At 31.8% G+C, this 22341-nt stretch overlaps 2 protein-coding genes across 5 annotated transcripts; one reads left to right on the top strand and one right to left on the bottom strand.

The window, feature by feature from the left end:
- Positions 1-130: 130 nt before the first annotated feature.
- LOC142547759 (protein XRI1-like) lies at positions 131-4190 on the bottom strand. Of its 3 annotated transcripts, none has more exons than XM_075656201.1 (9): positions 3888-4190; positions 3212-3267; positions 3011-3133; positions 2625-2752; positions 1800-1863; positions 1600-1702; positions 1433-1470; positions 1218-1301; positions 131-892 (listed from the first exon to the last, which is right to left on the bottom strand). In XM_075656201.1, exons 1-9 carry the CDS (start codon positions 3905-3907, stop codon positions 621-623), a joined length of 888 nt encoding a protein of 295 aa, XP_075512316.1. In that variant the 5' UTR covers positions 3908-4190; the 3' UTR covers positions 131-620. The 3 variants fall into 3 exon arrangements, with proteins under 3 accessions (XP_075512316.1, XP_075512317.1, XP_075512315.1); XM_075656202.1 differs by having other exon boundaries at positions 1433-1473; positions 2625-2743; XM_075656200.1 differs by having other exon boundaries at positions 1433-1473; positions 3888-4188.
- Positions 4191-14483: 10293 nt separating this feature from the next.
- LOC142547757 (protein NETWORKED 1A-like) lies at positions 14484-22237 on the top strand. 2 transcript variants are annotated; one of them, XM_075656196.1, is made up of 5 exons: positions 14484-14949; positions 15748-15863; positions 16023-16225; positions 16626-20749; positions 20874-22237. In XM_075656196.1, exons 3-5 carry the CDS (start codon positions 16123-16125, stop codon positions 22047-22049), a joined length of 5403 nt encoding a protein of 1800 aa, XP_075512311.1. In that variant the 5' UTR covers positions 14484-14949; positions 15748-15863; positions 16023-16122; the 3' UTR covers positions 22050-22237. The 2 variants fall into 2 exon arrangements, with proteins under 2 accessions (XP_075512311.1, XP_075512312.1); XM_075656197.1 differs by having other exon boundaries at positions 14484-14970.
- Positions 22238-22341: the final 104 nt, after the last annotated feature.

The following is a 22341-nucleotide window of genomic DNA, read 5'->3' as shown; positions in this document are numbered from 1 at the left end:
GCAGTTCCGTTCGCTTTAATCTGAAAAGAGACAATTGTCCTTGAAAAGACCTTCAAAATGCAACAAGCTTGGAATTATTTATGAACAAGCTAATAATCATTATATCATATTCAAGTTTCAATACAAGGAATACCAAATAGATACAAGATTTGTACATTTGAATAACAGATGAAGTTCTTTTTCAACAGACAAAGAAAGAGAACATAAGATCAATCAGACATCAAGATCCTTCAATACTGCAAAATATCCGAATGCCTAAAAAACAGCCCGTTTGGAAATAAAATTATTTCTGGCGGTTATAAGCTTCATGAACCACAATGAGGTCGCGGTTAGCTCCCTCGGTGATTCTCACCAAATGGATACAAAATTTTTACATTTGAATAACAGATGTTCTTTTTCAACAGACAAAGAAAGATAACATAAGATCAATCAAAGATTAAGATCCTTAAATACTGCAAAACACCTGAATGCCTAAAAAAACCAGCCCATTTCGAAATAAAATTATTTCTGGCAGTTATAAGCTTCATGAACCACAATGAGGTCCCCTTAGCTCCCTCGGTGATTCTCCCCGACGAGTAAAGAGAGAACATCTATTGATGTACCAAAAAGTAGCAATCTCGCTATCCTTTTGTTCTCATAATTGTTATACTCCCTTTTCCACCTTCTGTGTGAATTTTAGTTCTCCCAACTACAGGTTTCCCGGAGAATGCTGATGTCAGACAAGAATCCGAAAGATCTTCATTACTCTGCTGCAATTTTTGAGGAGGATGAATTTTCTGGTTTATGTCCTTCAGAGTTATGTCTCCGTGTACACCACATGGTTTTATGAAGGCAAATGGTTTAACTACCGAAGAGGCTAGTTTAGGAGGTGTACGCATGTATGATTTTCTACCTGTGGTGAAAAAAAGAAAAATAGGGTAGGTTTGTGTGTATCAAACAAAGGTCCACAAATTTGTCTGGCGGATATTTTCATAAGTGATACAAATCAAATCTTTTCTCATTGTCGATCGAGAGGACTATCATTATGCTAAAAGTCGTAGCTAGCGACAATGGTTCAACGCAAATCTATTAAACAATATAGTAAGTAGTTCATATGCCACAATACAATCGTTGTGCCACATAAATAGCGGCAGGAGCCATCATTGTTCAATAATCAAGAACGAGAAGATCTAAATGGGAGAATAATTCCAGGAAAATGAAACAGAAGAAACCATTACCTCTGAAAACAACATTTCCACGAGGGTGAACAGTATGCTTTTTGACAGCATTAGCATCATACTCAGGAGAGCTGTTGCAAATATCTGCAGTAACAATGATAGATGCTTGAATACAACGATGAAATGACAGGAAACTAATGCTAACAATGAAGAAACTGTTGCAAAAGCAAGTAGATGATTGACAATGGTCATTGGGTAACAACATTTTCATGTACCTCTAATGTCTATTTGAATATCAGAAGTTCCAGATGCACTGCTGTTAGTTCATATCAAGAAACTAGTCACAAACATTATTTTGCCTAAAAGAAAAGTTGACGTTCAAGGAAACGTACATATCTTCCTTGTTGAAATTCATATCAAGTTGAAGTTCAAGGAAACATACATATCTTCGATGTTGAAGTTCATATCAACGTCGTTAAAGCAATCGGCAATCCAGCCTTCAGATGATGGGTCCAAACACTCGCTACCGGATACAGATGTGCATTCTGAATACACGAGACATCACTCAATATCCAGTTCATCAATTTTGATAATTGTGTATCTCGTTATAGATAAACAAAATATACTTTGCAAGAAACAAACCTTCAAATCCAGCAACCCAATCTGACATCTTTGACATTGCATCCTCGAGAGAATCATGTGTCTCCTAAACATGGAAAAGCAGAAGATTTGGTGTCTTATGTATAAACAGGCAAGTTTGTGACACATAACTAACTGCTAAGCTTAGGAGTTTCAAAAAAGATCTCTGACATGGTACTTGGGTAGAAGGCCACAAGTTCAAAGTCCCTTATGCACAAAACTTTGTATATTTTCACTAAATCTTTGTTGCTTATTTCTAGATCTTATTTACTTAATGTGTGATCAACATGCACATGACGTCTTAAATATTAATTCCGACATATTCCTTGATCTTCGACTTACAATTGAAAGTGCATGTTAAGTTGTCAGTTATATCCTTTATGGAAATGGCAAACCAATTCGAGGGATTTCTGATACAAATATTCAGTTCATTCAAACTTGTTTAGTATTGAATTGGGACAAAGACAAAAAAAGCAAATAATAAAACCACAATTTTGGACAGCTCTCATAAGCATTAGCTTTCGAGAAAATTGGTTTCTAACAGCTCTATAAACCTGATCTTTGAAACAAAAGAGCTTCGACGTGTGATAAATGTGTGAACTGCGAAGAGAAAATGTAGACAAATGCTTTAAATTTTTAAACAAACTTGGTTCAAGTTTTATAATTGTCTTCAACATTATCTCTTGCCAAGTTGGATGAGAAAACTAAACAATAAATTCTATACATTTAAACTCAAAAGGCCATGTGAATGGCATTCTATCTCTTTCCAAGTATTAGGTAGATGAAATAGAACAAAATTTCAAGAGAAGAATATAATTTAGCATCCACCTTGGATCTTAAAAATGCCTCACTGCAAAATGGTGCCTCCAAACCTTCAGATTTGAATTGTAGCATCCGGCGCCTTTTTGCTTGAGAGGAAGGCTCATCGCATTGCTCTAATTCTTTCCCTGTCACTTCTTAAATTGGTTAAACAAAAATGCGTGTAAGCCATGTCTACGATATATGAAGTCATTTTGCAAGTCCATTATTCAGATAAAGTCGAAAATACGGCTGAGTGGATGCAACTAAGTTAATGGAAAGTAAAAACAAGAAATTAAGTTTGCAGCAAGCAAAGAAATGCAATTCACAAAAAGGGACAAAACTAGCTACAATATCTAATCTAATACAGAGAAATATATCGAGGGATACATCTAAGAAAGGAATATCTATTATACCACAATCAGCTACTTGGTAAGCTAAATCTCCGCAAGCCTTCAGAGGGGTAGCTTCGTCACTAAACATATAAGAGAGACTTTGTTCATTTTGGCTCACACCATTCAACAAGCATTTTGGTAATTCTGCCAAACATATGGAGAAAAGCTGAACATTATAACCTACAAACAATATGATTGACTCAAAGCACGTTTAAGACTCACCTATGCTGCTATTTTCTTCAATGCACGTATACTGATCTTGCCAATTCCATATTTCACTGTTGCGAATTCACAAGAAAAAGATATATTACACTATATGCTTAGACACCAAGAGCCGGTGTGATAACAAAAATATAACTCCTACAAATCTTAATGCGCTAGTGATCAAATAATCATGCTGTTAACTTAAATAAATCACGGACAGGAAAGGTCTACATAAGAATGAAAAAATAACTAAAGTTGAGTCCCAAAGAAAAAGATCCGAAAACTATATAAATCCCAGTACAAAAAAAGCTCAAAAAATATTTCCAGAACACCTTAAAATATAAAATAACAATTGCATTGGCGAGAAAATGATTCAATGAAGAGGATACACAGCACATTTACACCCATCCCTTTGATTTGCTAGCCTGACTAAAGCAAAATTTTTTTAAAAAAAATATCCCAACAAAGGTAAGCAAAATCGAAATCAAAATCGAAATCAAGAACAGGCATTTCAATTGCAGTTACCCAGTAAAAGTTTTAATCTTTAGAAAATGGGATGCATTAACATAACTCGCCACCCAAAAAAAAAAAAACCAAAAAATCAACACATTTAAAAAAAAAACCAAAAAATCAACCCATTAATAAACACAGACAAATCAAAGCGAAAAGGCCCATTGAGATTCAGGAAGCTCACTTCTCGTTGTTAAAATTCATTTTCTTTCTGGGTCTTGATCCTTCTTCCCTCTGCAATCAAAATGCGAACAAAAGGAAGAGAAATGTAGCCGTTACCGACGCACTTGTATGTATGTGTGTACGTTTATGCACAATCACAGTACAGTTACAGACAACCCATAATTTACTTCACCAACAGATACAAAATTATTGTGAAAATCGATACTGTGTGTGCAAAAAAGCAAAACATCCCTAGAAATCGGCGAGTAGTGAAGTAGTGGGTTTGCTAAATATTTTGACGGGTCATTGACAGTATCTGGTTAGTGGAAATCGGATCTTTCAACCCGGAAATCTAGTCTAATTTAAGTAATCGAATTATCCTCGTGTACACGGGCACGTGCAGATCTCAAGTCCATTTTTTATATACAACATAGTAGATCTTTTGTGAGATAGTCTCACGAATTTTTATCTGTGAGGACGGATCAACCCTACCGATATTCACAATAAAAAGTAATATTGTTAGCATAAAAAGTAATATATTTTCATGGATGACTCAAATAAGATATATGTCTCACAAAATACGATCCGTGAGACCGTTTCATACGAATTTTTGACATATAAGTATTCTTATTAAAAGTAAAAATTAAAATTTCTTGATTTTTAATAAATTTTCTAAATATTTTTGCATAAAGTGAATTTTTCATACAAAAAAAAAAACTATGAGCTAAAAAAAGGAAATAAAAAATATTTTGGGGATTTTAAAAACTCTGCCAAAATATTATTTTGACTTTATTATGATTCAAATAATATATATAAATATATAAAAATAAACTTAATTAATTATATATATTAAGTTAAGGAACTGAAATCGACCCATATTAATTCTCGGTTCTGGTTATAATTTTTTTAGAGACGGTTCTGATTTCGATTAATTATTTCGATTAGAGACTATTCTAATGTATAAATATTAATGTATATGTAACATCACTCTTATTCGATTGACAATCGGTATTTTCATATAAATAAATACTGATAAACAAAAAATATCACGTGATTCAATTTAATTTTTTAGGTTTAAAAGTTAAACATATGCAGTAATTTTACAACATGTCACAATAAGATTTTTCGTTTGTTACAAAATATTAATCGGTCGGATATACGTTACAAATTATATAATAATTATACATAAAAATAATTACGATATAAATTGCAATTAAATTTGAATTTTTCAATTTACCTTTAAATCCATTCGTCACATTGAGTCTTCTAATAAATTTGGGTCATAATTTTTATTTATTTATGTTATAAACTAACGACTGAGAACATACGTTGCATATCCATAACACAATTAATAAATATTAGAGTAGGTTTCTTATGAGACAATCTCACGAGTCTTTATCTGTGAGACGAGTCAACTCTACCGATATTCACAATAAAAAGTAATATTCTTAGCATAAAAAGTAATATTTTTCATGGATGACTCAAATAAGATATTTGTCTCACAAAATACGACTCGTAAGATTGTTTCACATGAGTTTTTGTCTAAATATTATAGCATCACAATATATAATGACAACGGCAAAATCTATGAAAATATTATCTAATTTTGAAACAAACGGAAGCTTTCAACTTGATAGTTAGATGAATAATGTTTTCCCGTCATAATAAGGCAATGGGAATTTTCAATTTATAATATGAAAAAAATTGATTAAGGTATGAACACGAGAAGTTACATTTAAATAAGAAATCGAAATATTTTTGGAAGTAAATAAAGTGGAGTATGTCTTTTGTGAGACGGTCTCATGAATCTTTATCTGTGTGACGGGTCAACCCTATCGATATTCCTCGGACGATGACATAATAATAACACAGATTTTTCTATGCTATTTAGGAGGCATAGATTTCAATTTTAATCAATATGATCACATTGAGTTAATACATTTAATTTAATTTATTAACGATTATTTACGGAATTGGGTGATTAATTCAATTTAATTAGATAATTTCTATCCATATTCAGTTGCTATTCTTTAATTTCACATCCACTCTTTTTTAAAATACAACGAACTTCTATACTAAATATTTTTTTCAAAACAGTATCTTAGGATATGAGTGACCATTAAAAGTGGAGTTCCTATTAAAGAAAAAATATATCACTTTAATCATGTGTGCAAATAAAGCCTAATTCGATGTTTTATTACACACAAAAACTTTTGTGAGACGGTCTCACGAGTCAATTTTGTGAGATAATATTTTATTTGAGTCATCCATTAAAAAAATATTAATTTTTACACAAAAAATATTATTTTTTATTGTAAATATGGACATAGATGACTCGTCTCACGAATAAAAATTTGTGAGACTGTATCACAAAAAACTTTACAGAGAAATACACAATCACATTGTGCCCACACTCAAATTGTAATTTCGCAATATGATTATTTATTAAGCTTTATATTTGCATATAGAAATAATTCATAAAATTTGCAAGAAAATTATTGATATAATAATAATAATAATAATGTCATTAAAAGATTATGAATATATGCAAGAGGGTATGATTGAAAAGGGTAATATCCGTATTTGTTCGTCCTAATAAAGATTTCATATATCCAAATCGAATCGACAACGAGGTCCCTTTGTTGGGCAAAAGTGTAAGAGAATATGTCCAAAACCACAAAAAAATTGATTTCTGTAGGGGTCTCTTGATTAGCTACTCAATTAACTAAGAAACAAAAATGAATTTTGAATCTTATCGCCCAACTTTATGAAAAGGGCCTCACGTTTAATTTTTGTATGGGTGAAAGGACTTCACATAATGGCTATAAGAATTATTATTATTATTATTTGAATAAATAATGCCTGCAATGTGGTTGATTTCTTGATAAGTTTGGTCGGCTTTCAAGGGGATGGTTAGTGGAAAATTAAAAAATTATTATATGGTTCAATGCAAAGGGTCCACCTATTGAAAACTTTGATTAAAAATTAAGGGTTTTCGTTTATAACGAAAATCATGCAAATAAAAAGTAAATCATGGATTATATATAGAGTTTTGATAATCTGCACATCTATCGTGTTTATTGAACATCATTAATATTCATGCACCAATATGAATGCCCTTAGTTTTGGTGAAATAGTGTTCAAGTTTTCATAAAACACAAGTGCATGCAGTGGAATTCATCTCAGCCAGATATGATTTACTATTTATTTAATAAGAAACCAACCTTTTACTAAATATAAAAATAATGATTACCGAGTGCTTTAAATGCATTCCAATATTGTATGTCATATTTTCTTTGTTAGTGATCAAACTATGTCGATTGAGTTGTTGTACGGTTCAAAATATTATATTTTGATTGTAATCAATAGGAATCGAACATTTGAACTTTGTTTTGATATCAATTGTAGAACCGAGTTCTTGCCGTTTTACCAAAAATTATTGCTTGTAGTAACTCCGCAACTCAAATCTTTTAAACCGCACAACATCTCAAATATCACGTTTCGATTGATCTACCATGCATGTGCAATTATTGCATCCAAAAAACATAAATAAATAAATTGGAATGCAAATAATTGGCAAAAAAATATATATATATACACCGTGATAGTAAATTCAACATTATGGAGAAGTGACCAAATAATGTCACATGCATGAACACCATAATGATTTTATAATCTTTATTCACACTATATTAACCATGTGAGGCTGTCTCTGGTTTTTTTTTAAATATTATAAATTAATAAAATCATTACAAAAATGTGACAAATTGTGAAATTTTGTAAAACTAGTACAATTCGGGACTTACTGTCCCAGATTCATATTTTTTATTTTTTTTAAAAAAAGAAAAGAAAGCGGGGGCACGGATTTAAAAAAAAATAAAAGGGAGATCGGCGACTGTTTGTGCAAAACCGTCGCTATTGGCGACGGTTTAACCAAAAACCGTCGCTAAGGCAAATCCGTGAAAAACTGTCACGGATTCTAAGAAGCCGTGTCACTCCGTGTGTTTTCTTCCTCTAAGTAGAAATGCGGGTATTTTTCCATCATCGTCGAAAATAATTGTTCCTCATATTCATTCTCGCAACTTATTTCTTTCATTCGATTTATATGTGCAAAATCCATTTTTTCTACTTCGATCATATATTAATATTATTTGATGATTTTATCGTCCATTTCATTTATATATGATCGAAGTAGAAAAGATGGATTTTGCACATATAAATCGAATGAAAGAAATAAGTTGCGAGAATGAATTTGAGGAACAATTATTTTCGACGATGATGGAAAGAATATCCGCATTTCTACTTAAAGGAAGAAAACACGAGGAGTGAGACGGCTTCTTAGAATCCGTGACAGGCTTTCACGGATTTGCCTTAGCGACGATTTTTGGTTAAACCGTCGTCAATAGCGACGGTTTTGCACAAACAGTCGTCGATCTCCCTTTTAATTTTTTTTAAATCCGTGCCCCCACTTTCTTTTTTAAAAATAAAAAAATAAAAAATATGAATCAGGGACAGTAAGTCCCGGATTTTACTAGTTTTACAAAACTTTACAATTTGACACATTTTTGCAATGATTTTATTAATTTATAATATTTAAAAAAAAAACCCGGCCGTCTCTTGTACAAAAAAATATTGGACCTAATATAGTTGGGGAAGTGTAAATACAAGATAGAGTTGGGAAAATACTTTATAGTTATATTTCAAAGTGAAATAATTCAATGTATAGGCTCATAAAATATTAAAAAGAAGTAAATGAAAGGTGAAGTGAAGATAAGAATTTTTTTTAAAAAAAAAGTATATATAAAATTTATTCTTTATTTAAAACATGATCAATCGAATATTTAGAAAACATTAAAAAATTAACAAAAATAAAGACGTAAATTGTTTGTGATTAGGTCTCTTGTGATACAGTCTCACGAATCTTTATCTGTGAAACAAGTCAACCCTACCGATATTCACAATAAAAAATAATACTCTTAGCATAAAAATAATACTCTTTCATGGATGATCCAAATAAGATATGTGTCTCACAAAATACGACTTGTGAGACCGTCTCCCACAAATTTTTGTCATTGTTTTATTTGTGTAATATAGTTTTGTTAAAATATTCATACTTAACATAATCATAGTAACTACTTTTGGTATTTTATTAAAATAAATTATACTGAAATAAAAAACTTTAAAATAATATTTGATTATAAAAAAAATATTTAAATAAAATTATATTATTTTAACATTATATTTTATATTAAAATTTAAGATCCGGGTGATAATAAAATTTATTGTTTTTATAAAAACGATACACGGTGGAATTGGGCAGCGAGCAACATCAATATAAGTAATTAATATTAAAGATACATTGATGAACTGTTGCTTTCTTTTTAAGTTATCCCAATTAATGTTAATTAAAGAACATAGTGTTAATAATCATTATTCATTATATGTATTATTAAATTAAAAATACAATATAGCACCCTCTAAAAACTCAAAAACAAATTAAATAATATATATATAAAATTAATGAATTTCGAAAATCCAATGTTTTTGAAAAATCAATCGTAAAACTCTTTGTGAAATTGATAATAGTTTATTGAAATTTATCTTTCTTTTACGCGAAAAATATAATATCAAAGACAAATATTAGGCTTTTGTTGAGTATTTTTATAGTACGTAGGATTGAACACTTATCATTTCATTAAAAGCTATAGTAATGATGCAACTATAAGTTTTTAAATCATATTACAGACCAAATGCCACGTGTAGACCGCTCTCTGAGCAGGAACAATTATTGCATCTCAATAAATCTTCTTTCGATGATTGAAGTCCTTGCAATCTAGAATCAAACACACGATTTTGACTTCGATATCAATTGTATGATCAGATGTTTAACGTTGTGCTGTAACTTCAATATTTTAAAACATATAGTAGTCTAAATGTTACGTATATCTCACTTCTTAATATAAACAATTATTACATTCCAATAAGGTGGATAATCTTTTAAAAAAATTTAAAATCCAAAATGTTTAGCCTGACAATTATTTGAATATTGGTTATACTTGTATAATATTTACCCCTATTGACTTTATTGGTTCTCCCCACCCAAAAAAAAAAATATTAAGAATTCAACGGCTTTTTTGTGTAGTTGAAGTAGGGCATTGCTAACTTATGGTTGTATATTTACCTAAAGAATCAAAACAAAATAAAACAATTATTACTCAAAAAATATAATAAAAAATTACCTAGATATATTTACCTGAAGAATCAAAATAAAACAAAAAATTTAATAAAAATTATATTACTCAAAAAATATAATAAAAAATTACCTAGATATATTTACCTGAAGAATCAAAATAAAATAAAAGAATTATTACTCAAAAATATAATAAAAAATTACCTAGATAGGATCAATTAAAAAAAAATTATTCACATGCCATGTGGACACTAAAGAATAGCTTAAATTTACAAATTTGAAGTGCACCAGCTAAGTAATTATAGCGTCTATACACTTTTAAGTGATGAGAAATAATTTTTTTTTCCAAAAGGTTAAAAAGAACTATTTCAATTATATTCTCGTTACATTTCACTCATAAATGGGAAAATATCACTTCTTTTTATTTTTATTTTTGGAAATAAAATATCATTTATATTTGATTAAAGATCGATTCAAGAATCTTGATTCATTTTTTATGACCTGTGAACCTGCGGTCTCTCCATTTGGTGATCACTGGATAAATTTTCATACAAACGCAATAACCAGCAAATCATGTTAATCAGATAAACTACACTGAACAAATCATGTGCGACAAACTCACTCAAAAAATATTGATAAAAGAAATCAAACTCTTTACTTTTTCCACCAACTAGTATTTCACCACTGCGATGCACGGAGTGTTATTTTATATAATTAATGATTAAAATTAGTAAGTATTAGTGTTTGAATAATGATTTAAAATTATTTATTTAATATAATCAATATATTTAAATTTTAAATATTATTATCAAAAATTATTATATCAAAATATTAATGTCATTTGAAATAACGCTCAAATGATGATAACAATATTTTATCGTTAAATTGACTTATTATATTGATTAAATGAAATTGTTATAAATAAAAAGAATATACAAATATTTTTAAAAAATTATATTATTTTGTTTATCAAAATTTTAAAGAATAAATAAACATTTTTTAAAAATTCAAATTTTTTGTCATTTATTATATGAATAAACTTTGATTAAAAAAATAATTATTTTTTGGACATGTTAAAATATTTATATTAAAATTCTATTAAAATACATATTTTAAAGTTCTATACATAACAATAATAACAACAATTTACCGATACTCTTTTAACAAAATTGAAAAACATAATATTATATAAAAGCTTTTATATTTTATTTAGTATGGTAGAGAGTAGTAAACATAAATTCTATAAAAGTAACATATAACTAAAATCATAATCGAAATTAAATAGAATGATATAATCAATGCAAATACTTAAATGTAGTTTATAATTTAAAAAAATCAAATTTAAATTGAATTTTAAAAAACAATTTGCAAACAATTCACATTTAATTACGTATTTATTTTTATTTGTTTCAAATATTAATGTGGTATGTGAATACATTAATAATGATATATTTTTTTATAAGCATATTATTTTTGACGAAAAACTTTCCAGATATGAAAAAAAACTTTGTTTATACATGTTTGTGTGTGCTTATGAACAATATAAAATAAATAAAATATAAATAATACCTTAAATCAAAAAATAAAATGTGTGGAAAAAACAATAATAAAATTTTGATGATGAAAAAAACATTTTAAACTTGAATTTTTGTAGTTTCCATATGTTGGTAGATCGTATCCACGAACTAAACAGAGCCTAAGCGCTAAATGTATTTTTGAATGATTTAAAAATAGTTTATGTTTTCAATTGAGTTCAGTTTCAATTTGAATAAAGAACATAAAAAACACATAATTCATAGATTACATTTAAATTGATATAAAAATGAATTAAATTCAAATTTAAACTAATAAAAAGAATTGATATAATCAATTCAAACAATAATTAAAATTTTTATTTTCAAATTTCTTCGATTCACATTTGAATTTTTTTTTAAAAAATAAATCATTCTTTATTACAAAAATATCAATAAAAATAGCATAAAATTAATTGTTTTCAATCATTTATTGCAGTTTATCCTATTTTTGAGATTAATGATATATATTTCTTTTTTTAGGATTATATTTTTAAAATTAATTGTTTTCTATCAAATTATATTAAGCACAACCTCGTTGGTATGAACCATGTGATGGAACAAAGATATTAAATCATGTTATAGAACTGATGTCAAATCTTTGAATGTTATTTATTATTTCAAGATATTTAGATTTAAATTTGAAATTAAAAGCGAAATTTATACTTTCAAGAAATTCAATTTTAAAACTGAAATTTGAAAAAGAATTTGATATGCATAACAATAATTTTATTAATTTTCATACTTTAATTAATTACATATTAATTATCAATTATGAAATATTTCAAGTTGTGTTATCCAATAGGCTTGAGAACTTCAAAAAGAAACTTTGAAAGACAACTCATATAATACATAAATTATATTTCAATTAATTTAAAAATGAATTAAATTCAAATTTGAACTAAATGAATTAATATAATCAATGTAAACAATAATTGAAATTATCATTTGATGCAGTACATATATCTTTCTTTTTTTAGAAATGACATTTTGGCGGAAAATTAATATTTTTGACAAAACTTTGCTTTTATATATATATATATATATACATACATATACATATATATAGATTCAAACACCAACTTTGTAATAATTTTGGTCGTCATAAGCTTAGCTTGTATTGGTACGATCGCTTTTAGAACTTTACACGCATTATTTTTAATTGGAAATTAACAAAAAAAGAAAACAATGCCACTCATATGTGTGTGTTTGCTACTACTGGACAAATAAATAATTAATATCGCAATAAAATAAAGAGAAGAAAAACCTCGAAAATAAATGACAAAATTATAACAAATTATTATGTACGTAGTTAACATGAAGAAAAGAGAAGAAAAGCAAACTTTTAAACCTGGCGAAAAAGTCTTGTACCATCCCTTTCTCATAAATAACTCAATTTATAATCCAAATTAAGACCCCACAATCTTTTTATTTTTAAATATAAACTTATGATAAACATGAATTAGGGGCGGCACACATTTAAAATTCTTCACCAATATTTTCTACTCTAGTTTTTGCCCCACATTATAGTCATATAGGTGAATTATGTAGTTTCACGCTCCAACCTAGACATGGTAAAATACGATTATTCAGTAGTTCTCTACAGTAACTGTTTTATATTCGTTTTTATTTTAGAAAATGACTGATGCAAATTATCATACATAGGACCTAGGAAATTGCGATTATTCAATGATTTTCTAAAACATTTGTTACATATTCGTTCTCGTTTTACGAAAATAACTTATTCAGATCATTTAAATAAGTCTACTCGTTAGAAACTCTTTTAAGCTTTTTATTCAAGTGGGATAACCACCAAAGAATATATATATATATTATATATAGATATAGACTTTGGTGGGAAAAAGGGCAGTCATTTATTGCAATTTATTTTTACTGAATGTGATTTAAAGGATTTCTTGGTGTATCTTCTAGAAGCCAAATAGGATGCATCCGAGTTAGGTTGAGGGTGATGGCTCTCTCTCTCAATTGAAAGCAATTTTAAATTTTTTCAAATAATTTTTTGAATACATAGTTTTACTTTAAATTTAAGCAAATTTAAAAATTTTCAAATAATTTTTTGAATACATAATTTTACCTTAAAATTTTCTAAAAATGTAATTAATGTATTAAAAGTAGCTCGTACCCCATCCCAGAAAACATTCACATTTGTTTTGTTTTGTTTTGTTTTTTCTATCCCTTTATTTATAAAAAGGTCCTGTTAAAAGGGAGGTTTGTCTCTCGAATATGGTTTAATTTGTTCATGGTATTTGTCAATTTAAAAGAAAATAAAAGAAAATGTATCCATTAACTGTGGTGAAAAAAATATTATTAATCAAAATATATAAAGCAATAAATTAAAATGCTTTTTTTTAAAAAAGGATGTAATATTGTAAGATATGAGATATGGGAGTACACTTATTAACCAAAATCTATCCAATCTTTTAAATTAAAACTTAAGATATTGGATACTCTTTTTAAAAACACTAGGCAAAAACTTGTGTGAGACAGTCTCACGAGTTGTGTTCTGTGAGACGGATCTCTTATTCGAGTCATCCATTAAAATTATTGCTTTTTATTGTGAATGTCAGTAGGGTTGACCTTTCTCTCGGATAAAGATTCGTAAGACAGTTTCACATGAGACCTACTCAATACACTATGCGACTAACTTCCATATGGGATATTTACATTATGAATCTATGATATATAATTTTACAAAGACTTAAAAAAATAATATAATCCAATTCAAAATTTAATTAAATCAACATATTAAATTTACACTGGAAAAGAAGAGAAGCTGAGTTCTTTATTGGAAAATCCTTTTAAAGATGTTAATCAAAGCTTGGAGACTGCAGCCTTTGCACTGCACACATTCATGCTTTAGTCATGAGTGCACAGCATTTTCTAAACCCAAGAAAGTGAAGACAAAGGACATCAAATTACACCGAGTCATGTGTCCGTTTGCAGAATTCCCTATTCAAAGAAATCATAATATATATTTCTTTTTTTAATTCCTAATTCACATTTCCATGAAATCACTCGTCTCCTCCAGAGACTTGCCTCCATACAAAGCAAAGGAAAAGGGGGGTGTGTGTATGTAAAGTTATATACGTATAATATACGTACACATGTGGTGTTTTTTTCACTCAGCATACTTTGAATACTGACGAAGTATCAAACAAAAGCAGAAGCCTGAACGAAGTGCGAATTGCCCTTCAGAGATTGAAGGCGAGAAGGGCGTTTGATGACGGGACTGTGTGAAAAATGGGGTGAAGTAGGTGATTTATTTGTCTGAAGTGCTTTTCATAACAGCAGCAACCAAGATTGTAAGTGGGCTTTTGTGATTTGTAAGTTTTAGTCTTTGTTTGCTCAAAATATATGATTTTTTCTCGCCAAGACTCAATCTTTTGGATATTTTCTGGAAAGCCCATTTCCCATTTGCTATTATCATGTTTCGCTTATCTGATTCAGGTCTTTGATGTTTTTGAGAATGTGGGCTCGTGCAATTTTTTTGTTCAATGTGTTTTTAATTTGAATGAACTATGCTGATGATTCATTTTTTCAGTTTAGGTGAAGCTCATTGGCATGAAAGCTAGATTCTTTGTTAAAATTATGTTTCACTCTATATTTGTGTGTTTTCCCTGATCTCTGCAATTTCTATCCAGGGGAGAATAGTTTATTTGCCTTTGTTTACATTTTACTAGATCGCATACAAGTATGTTCTTATATGTTCAATGCAAATCTCTCTTTTTTCCACGAACAAATCTCCAAGAGTTGGTGAAAGAGCTGATAAACGATATGATTATTTTTTCACCTTCAGAAAATCTTTATCATTGCAATTTTTCTTGCAAGTTTTTCGTGCACTGGCTGGTGGTCTCATATGTGTTTTTTTGATTTTGTTTACATATTCTCTCTTTATATCTGTTATTATTTAAACTTCTGAATAATTTTACCCTAAGTTCACGAGATTTCTTTTTTCTCCAAGTAGTTTCGACAGTGTAAATATATATTTGACCTGCTCACTAGCTCTTTTTCTTTGTTTTACTTTCTCTATGATATTTACCTACTTTCATGAGAAATCTTACTAAAGCTGTTCCAATATAATTGCTTACTTTTTGGTGCAGGTTTCTCACGTATATTAGCTTCCACGCCATTAAGTTGAGAGTCCATCTTTTATCACCGATCATCATCATAAGAAAGTGTGATGATGTGATTTTTTATTGCAGCTGCTACTTTTCAGGTTATTCCGAATGCCTTGATTTTCTATCAGTGATCATCGTAAGGAAATGTGCTGATGAGATTTTTTTATGTATCAGTTTGTTTGAGTGGCATAGATCATTGTCAGAAAGCATGGAATGAAAATTTGATGCATTTGGTTGCATTTATTCTTTTCTTCCAGGTGCAAGTTAGTTTATACAGTACGGGGAGTGATTTTGATACTGGCCAGATTCACAGGCTTTTCGAGTCTAAAGAAGTACAATTTTTATCTCTTGTGAGTTATGGAAACTTTATCACAGTCCACATCCAGGCGCTTATATTCTTGGTGGTGGGACAGCCATATAAGCCCCAAAAACTCGAGATGGCTTCAAGAAAATCTGAAAGGTGGGTAATAATTCCCCACATGATATCCATTCAACTTTCTACTACACTTTCTCGATCTTTTGCGACGTTAAAAGATTTTTTATTCAGAAATCTGGATTGTTAGAGTAATGCTTGACTTCATTTTGCATTTTCCATTGATAGACAGACCACATTCACAATTTGCTTCTCATTAACTAAAATGAAGATTCAAGCTCTTGGTTTCAGAGCTTTCCATTTGCTCATTGGAATAAATTTTATTTATACAATCTCTTGATTTAGTTCTAGAAAGCAGCTGCAAATATATATTTTATTGTCTTCTTATTGCTTTTGATGCTTGTTTCTTTTATGCGATTCTGAACACTTTCATTCCTTAGCTTTGGGTTATGTCAGTTACTAATCCAAAAATGCTGTGCTTGAACAGACATGGATGCCAAAGTCAAATCCATGATCAAGCTCATTGAAGAAGACGCCGATTCATTTGCGAGAAGGGCTGAAATGTACTACAAGAAAAGGCCGGAGTTGATGAAATTAGTGGAGGAGTTTTACCGAGCCTACCGTGCGTTAGCTGAAAGATATAATCACGCAACCGGGGAACTTCGCCATGCTCATCGAACAATTGCAAAGGCATTTCCTGACCAAGTACCGTTCGAACTTTTTGACGATTCACCTGTGAAATCTTCTGCACGTGAAAGAGATCCTAACACACCTGAAACACAACATCCCCTGAATTCATTTCCTGAAATTGGTGATTCACTCGAGGATGTATTGGGACTTCATATGGAAGGCTCAGAGGTGGAAGGGAGGAAAAAGGGTTTAAAGCAGATATATGAAATGCTCGGTCATAATGAAGCAGTGGCCCAGAGTTCAAAATCTGATGAAGTCCTTGAATTGTCAAATGAAAATTTGGATCTTAAAGATAAAGTCTTTCATGCAACTGAAAGAGCTGGAAAAGCCGAGAGCGAAGTTCAGGACTTGAAGAAAGCTCTTACTGATATTCAAGCCGAAAAAGAAGATGTCCTCCTCCAGTACCAACGGTGTCTCGGAGAGCTATCGAATTTGGAGGAAGTGCTCGAAAATGCGCAAAAGGATTCGACGAGGTTTGACGAGAAAGCCACCAAAGCCGAACTTGAAGTCCAGACATTGAAGGAAGCACTTATACAGTTAGAGGTGGAAAAAAATGCTGGTTTGATCAAACAGAAGATGTATTTGGAAAATATATCTAACCTGGAGTCAAAGTATTCTCGATTTCAAGAAGATGTGAGGGGATTTGACCAACGAGCAATTCAAGCAGAAAATGAAGCTCAAATTCTGAAAAATGAAATCTCAAAGTTGGAGCTTGAAATGGAAGGAGTTTATGATCGATACAAGCAGTGTCTTAAAAAAATATCAGATCTGCAGAACGTAATTTCTGCGGCCGAAGCTGAAGCCAGACTGCTCAAGATACAAGCAGAAAGAGCTGAAAATGAAGTATCTCAGCTAAAGAAGGCTTTGGCTGATCTAAACAAGGAGAAGGAAGAATCGACTCTTCGGTACAAGTGCTGCTTGGAGATAATAGCCAAACTCGAGAAAGATATATCTAGTGCCAAAGAAGATGTTAAACGCCTTAATAACGAAGTCCTGATTGGAACTGAAAAACTCAAAACTGCTGAAGAGAAGTCTAATCTGTTGCAGATGTCTAACCAGTCACTGCGAGCCGAGGCAGATAATCTGACAAGGACGATAGCAGTAAAAGATCGAGAGCTTACTGAGAAGCAAGAGGAATTGGAGAAACTTCAGATGAATTTGCAAGGTGAAAACTCCAGACATGCCCAAATGGAAGCCACTCTCGAGAATTTGCAAAATTTGCATACTCAATCTCAAGATGATCAGAGAAAGCTTGCAATGGAGCTAGAAAACAGGCTGCTGAAGATAAAAGATCTAGAATCATGCAAACTTGGCTTGGAAGAGGAAATTCTGAAGACCGGCGATGAAAATCGTTGTTTGAACGAAATAAACCTGTCATCAAATGTTAATATGGAGAACATGCAAAGTGAGATTGTTAGCTTAAGGGAGATGAAGGAGAGGCTCGAACACGAAGTTTCACATCAAATGAGTCTGAGTGATTCTTTTCAGGAGGAAATTCTACGCTTGAAAGACGAGATCAAAGGCTCGAGTAGGAACTACCAGGCATTAGTTAAACAAGTGGAAGAAACAGGTCTGAACCTGAAAAGTGTCACGACATCGGTCAAGAACTTAAGGGATGAGAACTTGAGGCTAAGACGAATATTTGACGAGGACAGGAATCAAAAAGAAATTCTGTCAATAAAGCTAGATAACATGGAGGAACTTTTGAAGAAAAAAGCATTTGTAGAAAGCTCACTGTCAGATTTGAATGGCAAGCTGGAGGGCTCTCGTTTAATGGTGACAGAATTGCAAGAATCTTGCCAATTTCTCCGTGATGAAAAAGCCACACTTGTTGCTGAGAAAGCTTCTCTCTTGTCTCAGTTGCAGGCTATAACTGAGAACATGCGTGGTCTAATGGAAAAAAATTCTGTTCTTGAGATTTCTCTCTCAGCTACAAAAGTTGAACTTGAAGGTCTGAAGGAAAAATCTAAAGGTCTTGAAGAAATCTGTGAAATGCTGAAGAATGAAAGGTTTAATCTTTTGATGGAAAGGAGCACCCTGGTTTTGAAGTTGGAAAACATAGAGAGGATACTGAAAAGCCTCGAGAAAAGATTTATGGGGTTGGAAGTGAAATACGCTGATCTAGAGAAGGAGAAGGAAGTCATGAATGGAGAAATGAAAGAACTGAAGGTTTCATTGAGTGTCGAGAAGCAAGAACGAACAATCTCCGAGTTCCAAAGTGAGACAAGAATGGCTAGACTCGAAAACAATATTCATCTCCTGCAAGAAGAAAATGAATGGAAGAAGAAGGAATTTGAAGAGGAACTTGATAAAGCTATGAAAGCCCAGTTTGAGATATTCATATTGCAGAAGTTCGTAAAAGATATGGAAGAGAAAAATAACTCTCTGATTTTTGAGTGTCAAAAGCATGTTGAGGCATCAAAATTGGCGGAAAAGCTTATTTCTGAGCTGGAGAGTGAAAGTCTTGAGCAGCAAGTGGAAACTGAACTACTGATGGAAGAAATAGAAAGTCTAAGATTGGGTATATATCAAGTATTCAAGGCTATCGAAACTGTTCTTGGACCCTCTTCTTCCAATAACAAGGTTGAAAACGAGCAAATATTTGTGCACAATATTCTTGAAAACATCGAGGATATGAAACGTTCCATCGCTAAACACGAGGATGATAAGCAGAAACTTCTGGTTGAGAACTCAATTCTGGTTGTCCTTTTAAAGCAGTTGGAATCCATGGGGACACAAATCGAGTCGAAGAAAATGAGCATGGAGCATGAGTTCAAAGTCACAGCTGAGAAGCTTGTTGTGGTCACGAAAGAAAACGACGAACTCCAAGATGCTAACAAGCTATTGAAACTAAATATGAATGAGGGTAACCAACATGTGGCCATACTCGAGGCTGAATTGGGGAGCCTTTGTGCCAAACAGGGTGATTTGCATAAACTTTACAATATTTTGCAAGAACTGTACTCTCAAATGAATCACGAGAACAAATATTTGCTGAAGAAAATTGCTGATCTTCAGGGAGAGAAAAGTAAGATGGATCAGCATAATGATACGGTACTAGTTGAATTCTTAGCCACTGTCAATCAATGTGATGTTTTAAGGAGCTTTGGGGATCAGAAAATTAAAGAAGTGAAGTTACTCATTGAAGATCTGAACAGACAACACGAATTCAATGATACCCTTGAAAAAGAAAAGAGCACGTTGAGAGAGGAGCTTGAGTTGCTGAAGGTGGAAAAGTTGCTTCTCAAAGATTCTGGTCATAGGTTGGAGATGGCAGTGCAAGGATTAAACGAATATAATGCTCTGATGAAGCAGGAACTCTTACGAGGGAAGGAGGTTTTAATTCGAACAGAAGAAAAGCTCGTGGACACACAAATGAAATTTGAAGCTTCCAAAAATTTGAACTCGTCGTTGTCTAAAATGGTAGATGAGCTGCAGAGTGATGTTCAAAAGTCACATCAGATACAGGAAAGTTTTGAAAAGACCGTACTTCTGATTTCCGAGAAGAATTCATCTCAGGAAAAGGAAATTGAGAGTCTTCGTATGGTTAACAAAAACTTAGAGTCTGAACTTTTAGTTCACCGTGATAAGAGCAGCGAGTTTGAACTATGGAAGGCCGAGGCAGCAACATTTTATATTGATCTTCAAGTATCTTCTATCAATGAAATTTTTCTGAAAAATAAGGTACACGATCTTAATGGAACATGTCAAGATCTTGAAAATGAATGTTCTTCTAAATCGATGGAGATTGAAGAGATGAAAGGGAACATTTCTTTGTTGGAGAATCAGATAGGCGTATTAAAGTCACAACTTTTTGCATATACTCCAGCTGTTGATTTGCTGAGAGATGATATCACATTCCTTGAGAATAAGGCACTTCTCCAAACCAAAGGTGAATCAGCCTACGGTCAAAAGGCAGAGGTAATACTCGCTCTTATCAGATACTGATTCATCACAATTGTTTCATTTATCTTTCATGCCCCTTCTGCTTACTACACTGGCTTGTTTTGACTTGTGTGCACTTGAACTTTGTTTATCTTTGCAGTGTTTGGAAACTACTGCTCATTCTGGTAAAATTATATCTGGAGAATTTCCTGAAGCTCAGTATTCCCCAGTTCCTGAGGGAATATTATGTCTGCAAAGCCTGCAAATGAGAATTAAAGCAGTTGGAAAGTTAATGGAACAGACAAACAAGCCCATCTCTAGGAGGAGATCTAACTCGGATACCAATCTTGAGCCAGCAATGGGCGAGATTGAGGAGTCAAAACCATGTCATAGCTTGGGCCGAGACAAACATGAGCACACAAGAAAGAAAGGGTATGCAGGAAATGAGCTTAGTGATACTCCCAAGTTGCAGAAAATACGAACCAAAACCTCTGACATTCGTAATGGGATGCTAGTGAAAGATATTCCTCTAGACCAAGTCAAGAGAGGTAATGTTGGAGCTTCAGATCAAATGCTCGAGCTGTGGGAGACGGCTGAGGATAGAAACAGAGGCCAAACAATTGGTGAATCTTTGAGGTTGTCATTCAAAATGACACAAAAGGATATGGTTTACGATCAGTTTGATTATGTAAATCGGAATTCCCAGCCTCCATCAACCGATTCAGACATGGAGAAAGAGCTAGGCGTGGATATGTTGGAGGTGTCAACGAAAATGAGTGAACTCAGTCGAGAAGCAAACAGCAGAAGGATTCTAGAGAGACTTTCCTCTGATGCACAGAAGCTGGAGTGTCTCCACACGACAGTTAAAAGCTTGATAAGGAAATTGGAGACTACTCAAACGAGTAGAAATGTAAAGAATGTTGATTTCGAAACTGTGCACGATCAACTAATGGAAGCTGAAGAAACCGTTGTACATCTGGTGGATTTGAACGGAAAACTTGTTGAGACTATACAAGAGACACGGTCTCCCAGCGGACGAACTTCCCCTCAGCTGAAAGAGGCTGCCAGAATGCGGAGAAAGAAAGTGACAGAACAGGCACGGAAAGGGTCAGAAAGTATTGGCAGGTTACAGCTCGAGCTTCAAAAAATTCAGTACATCTTGTTGAAATTGGATGAAGAGAAGACAAACAAAGGGAGAAACAAGTTCTTTCATAACAAAACGATTATTCTGAGGGATTTCATATACAACAGGAAGAAAAACAGCGGGAAGCGTAAGAAGAATCCGTTCTGTGGATGTCTAAGGCCATCATCTGGTAGGAGTCAAAGGAGCCCTTAAATTTAAACTTGCCTATTTGGCTTGACTTGCAGTTTGTTCCTTGCATTATGTTGGTAGGTTCATCTTTTAAATTTAGTTGGACAAGACTTATTTCCTTGGTGTTGAGGAACAAGGATTAGATTGATGTAATTGTAATAAGATGCTTTGATCTATCTTTTAAAACTTTGAAATTTGTGTTTCCTTTGCTATTTACCTGCAGAAGCACGTGAATGCATGCTCCTCTCACGCCTGGATTTTCGGGTTTGCTGTGTGAAAGTTACAACTTACAAATTATGATATTTAGTTTGAAGTC

This window comes from Primulina tabacum, chromosome 5 (assembly GCF_025594145.1).
Source record: "Primulina tabacum isolate GXHZ01 chromosome 5, ASM2559414v2, whole genome shotgun sequence".
Taxonomy (NCBI): domain Eukaryota; kingdom Viridiplantae; phylum Streptophyta; class Magnoliopsida; order Lamiales; family Gesneriaceae; genus Primulina; species Primulina tabacum.
Note: the sequence above shows the minus strand (reverse complement) of the source record. Positions and strands in the feature narration are given on the sequence as shown.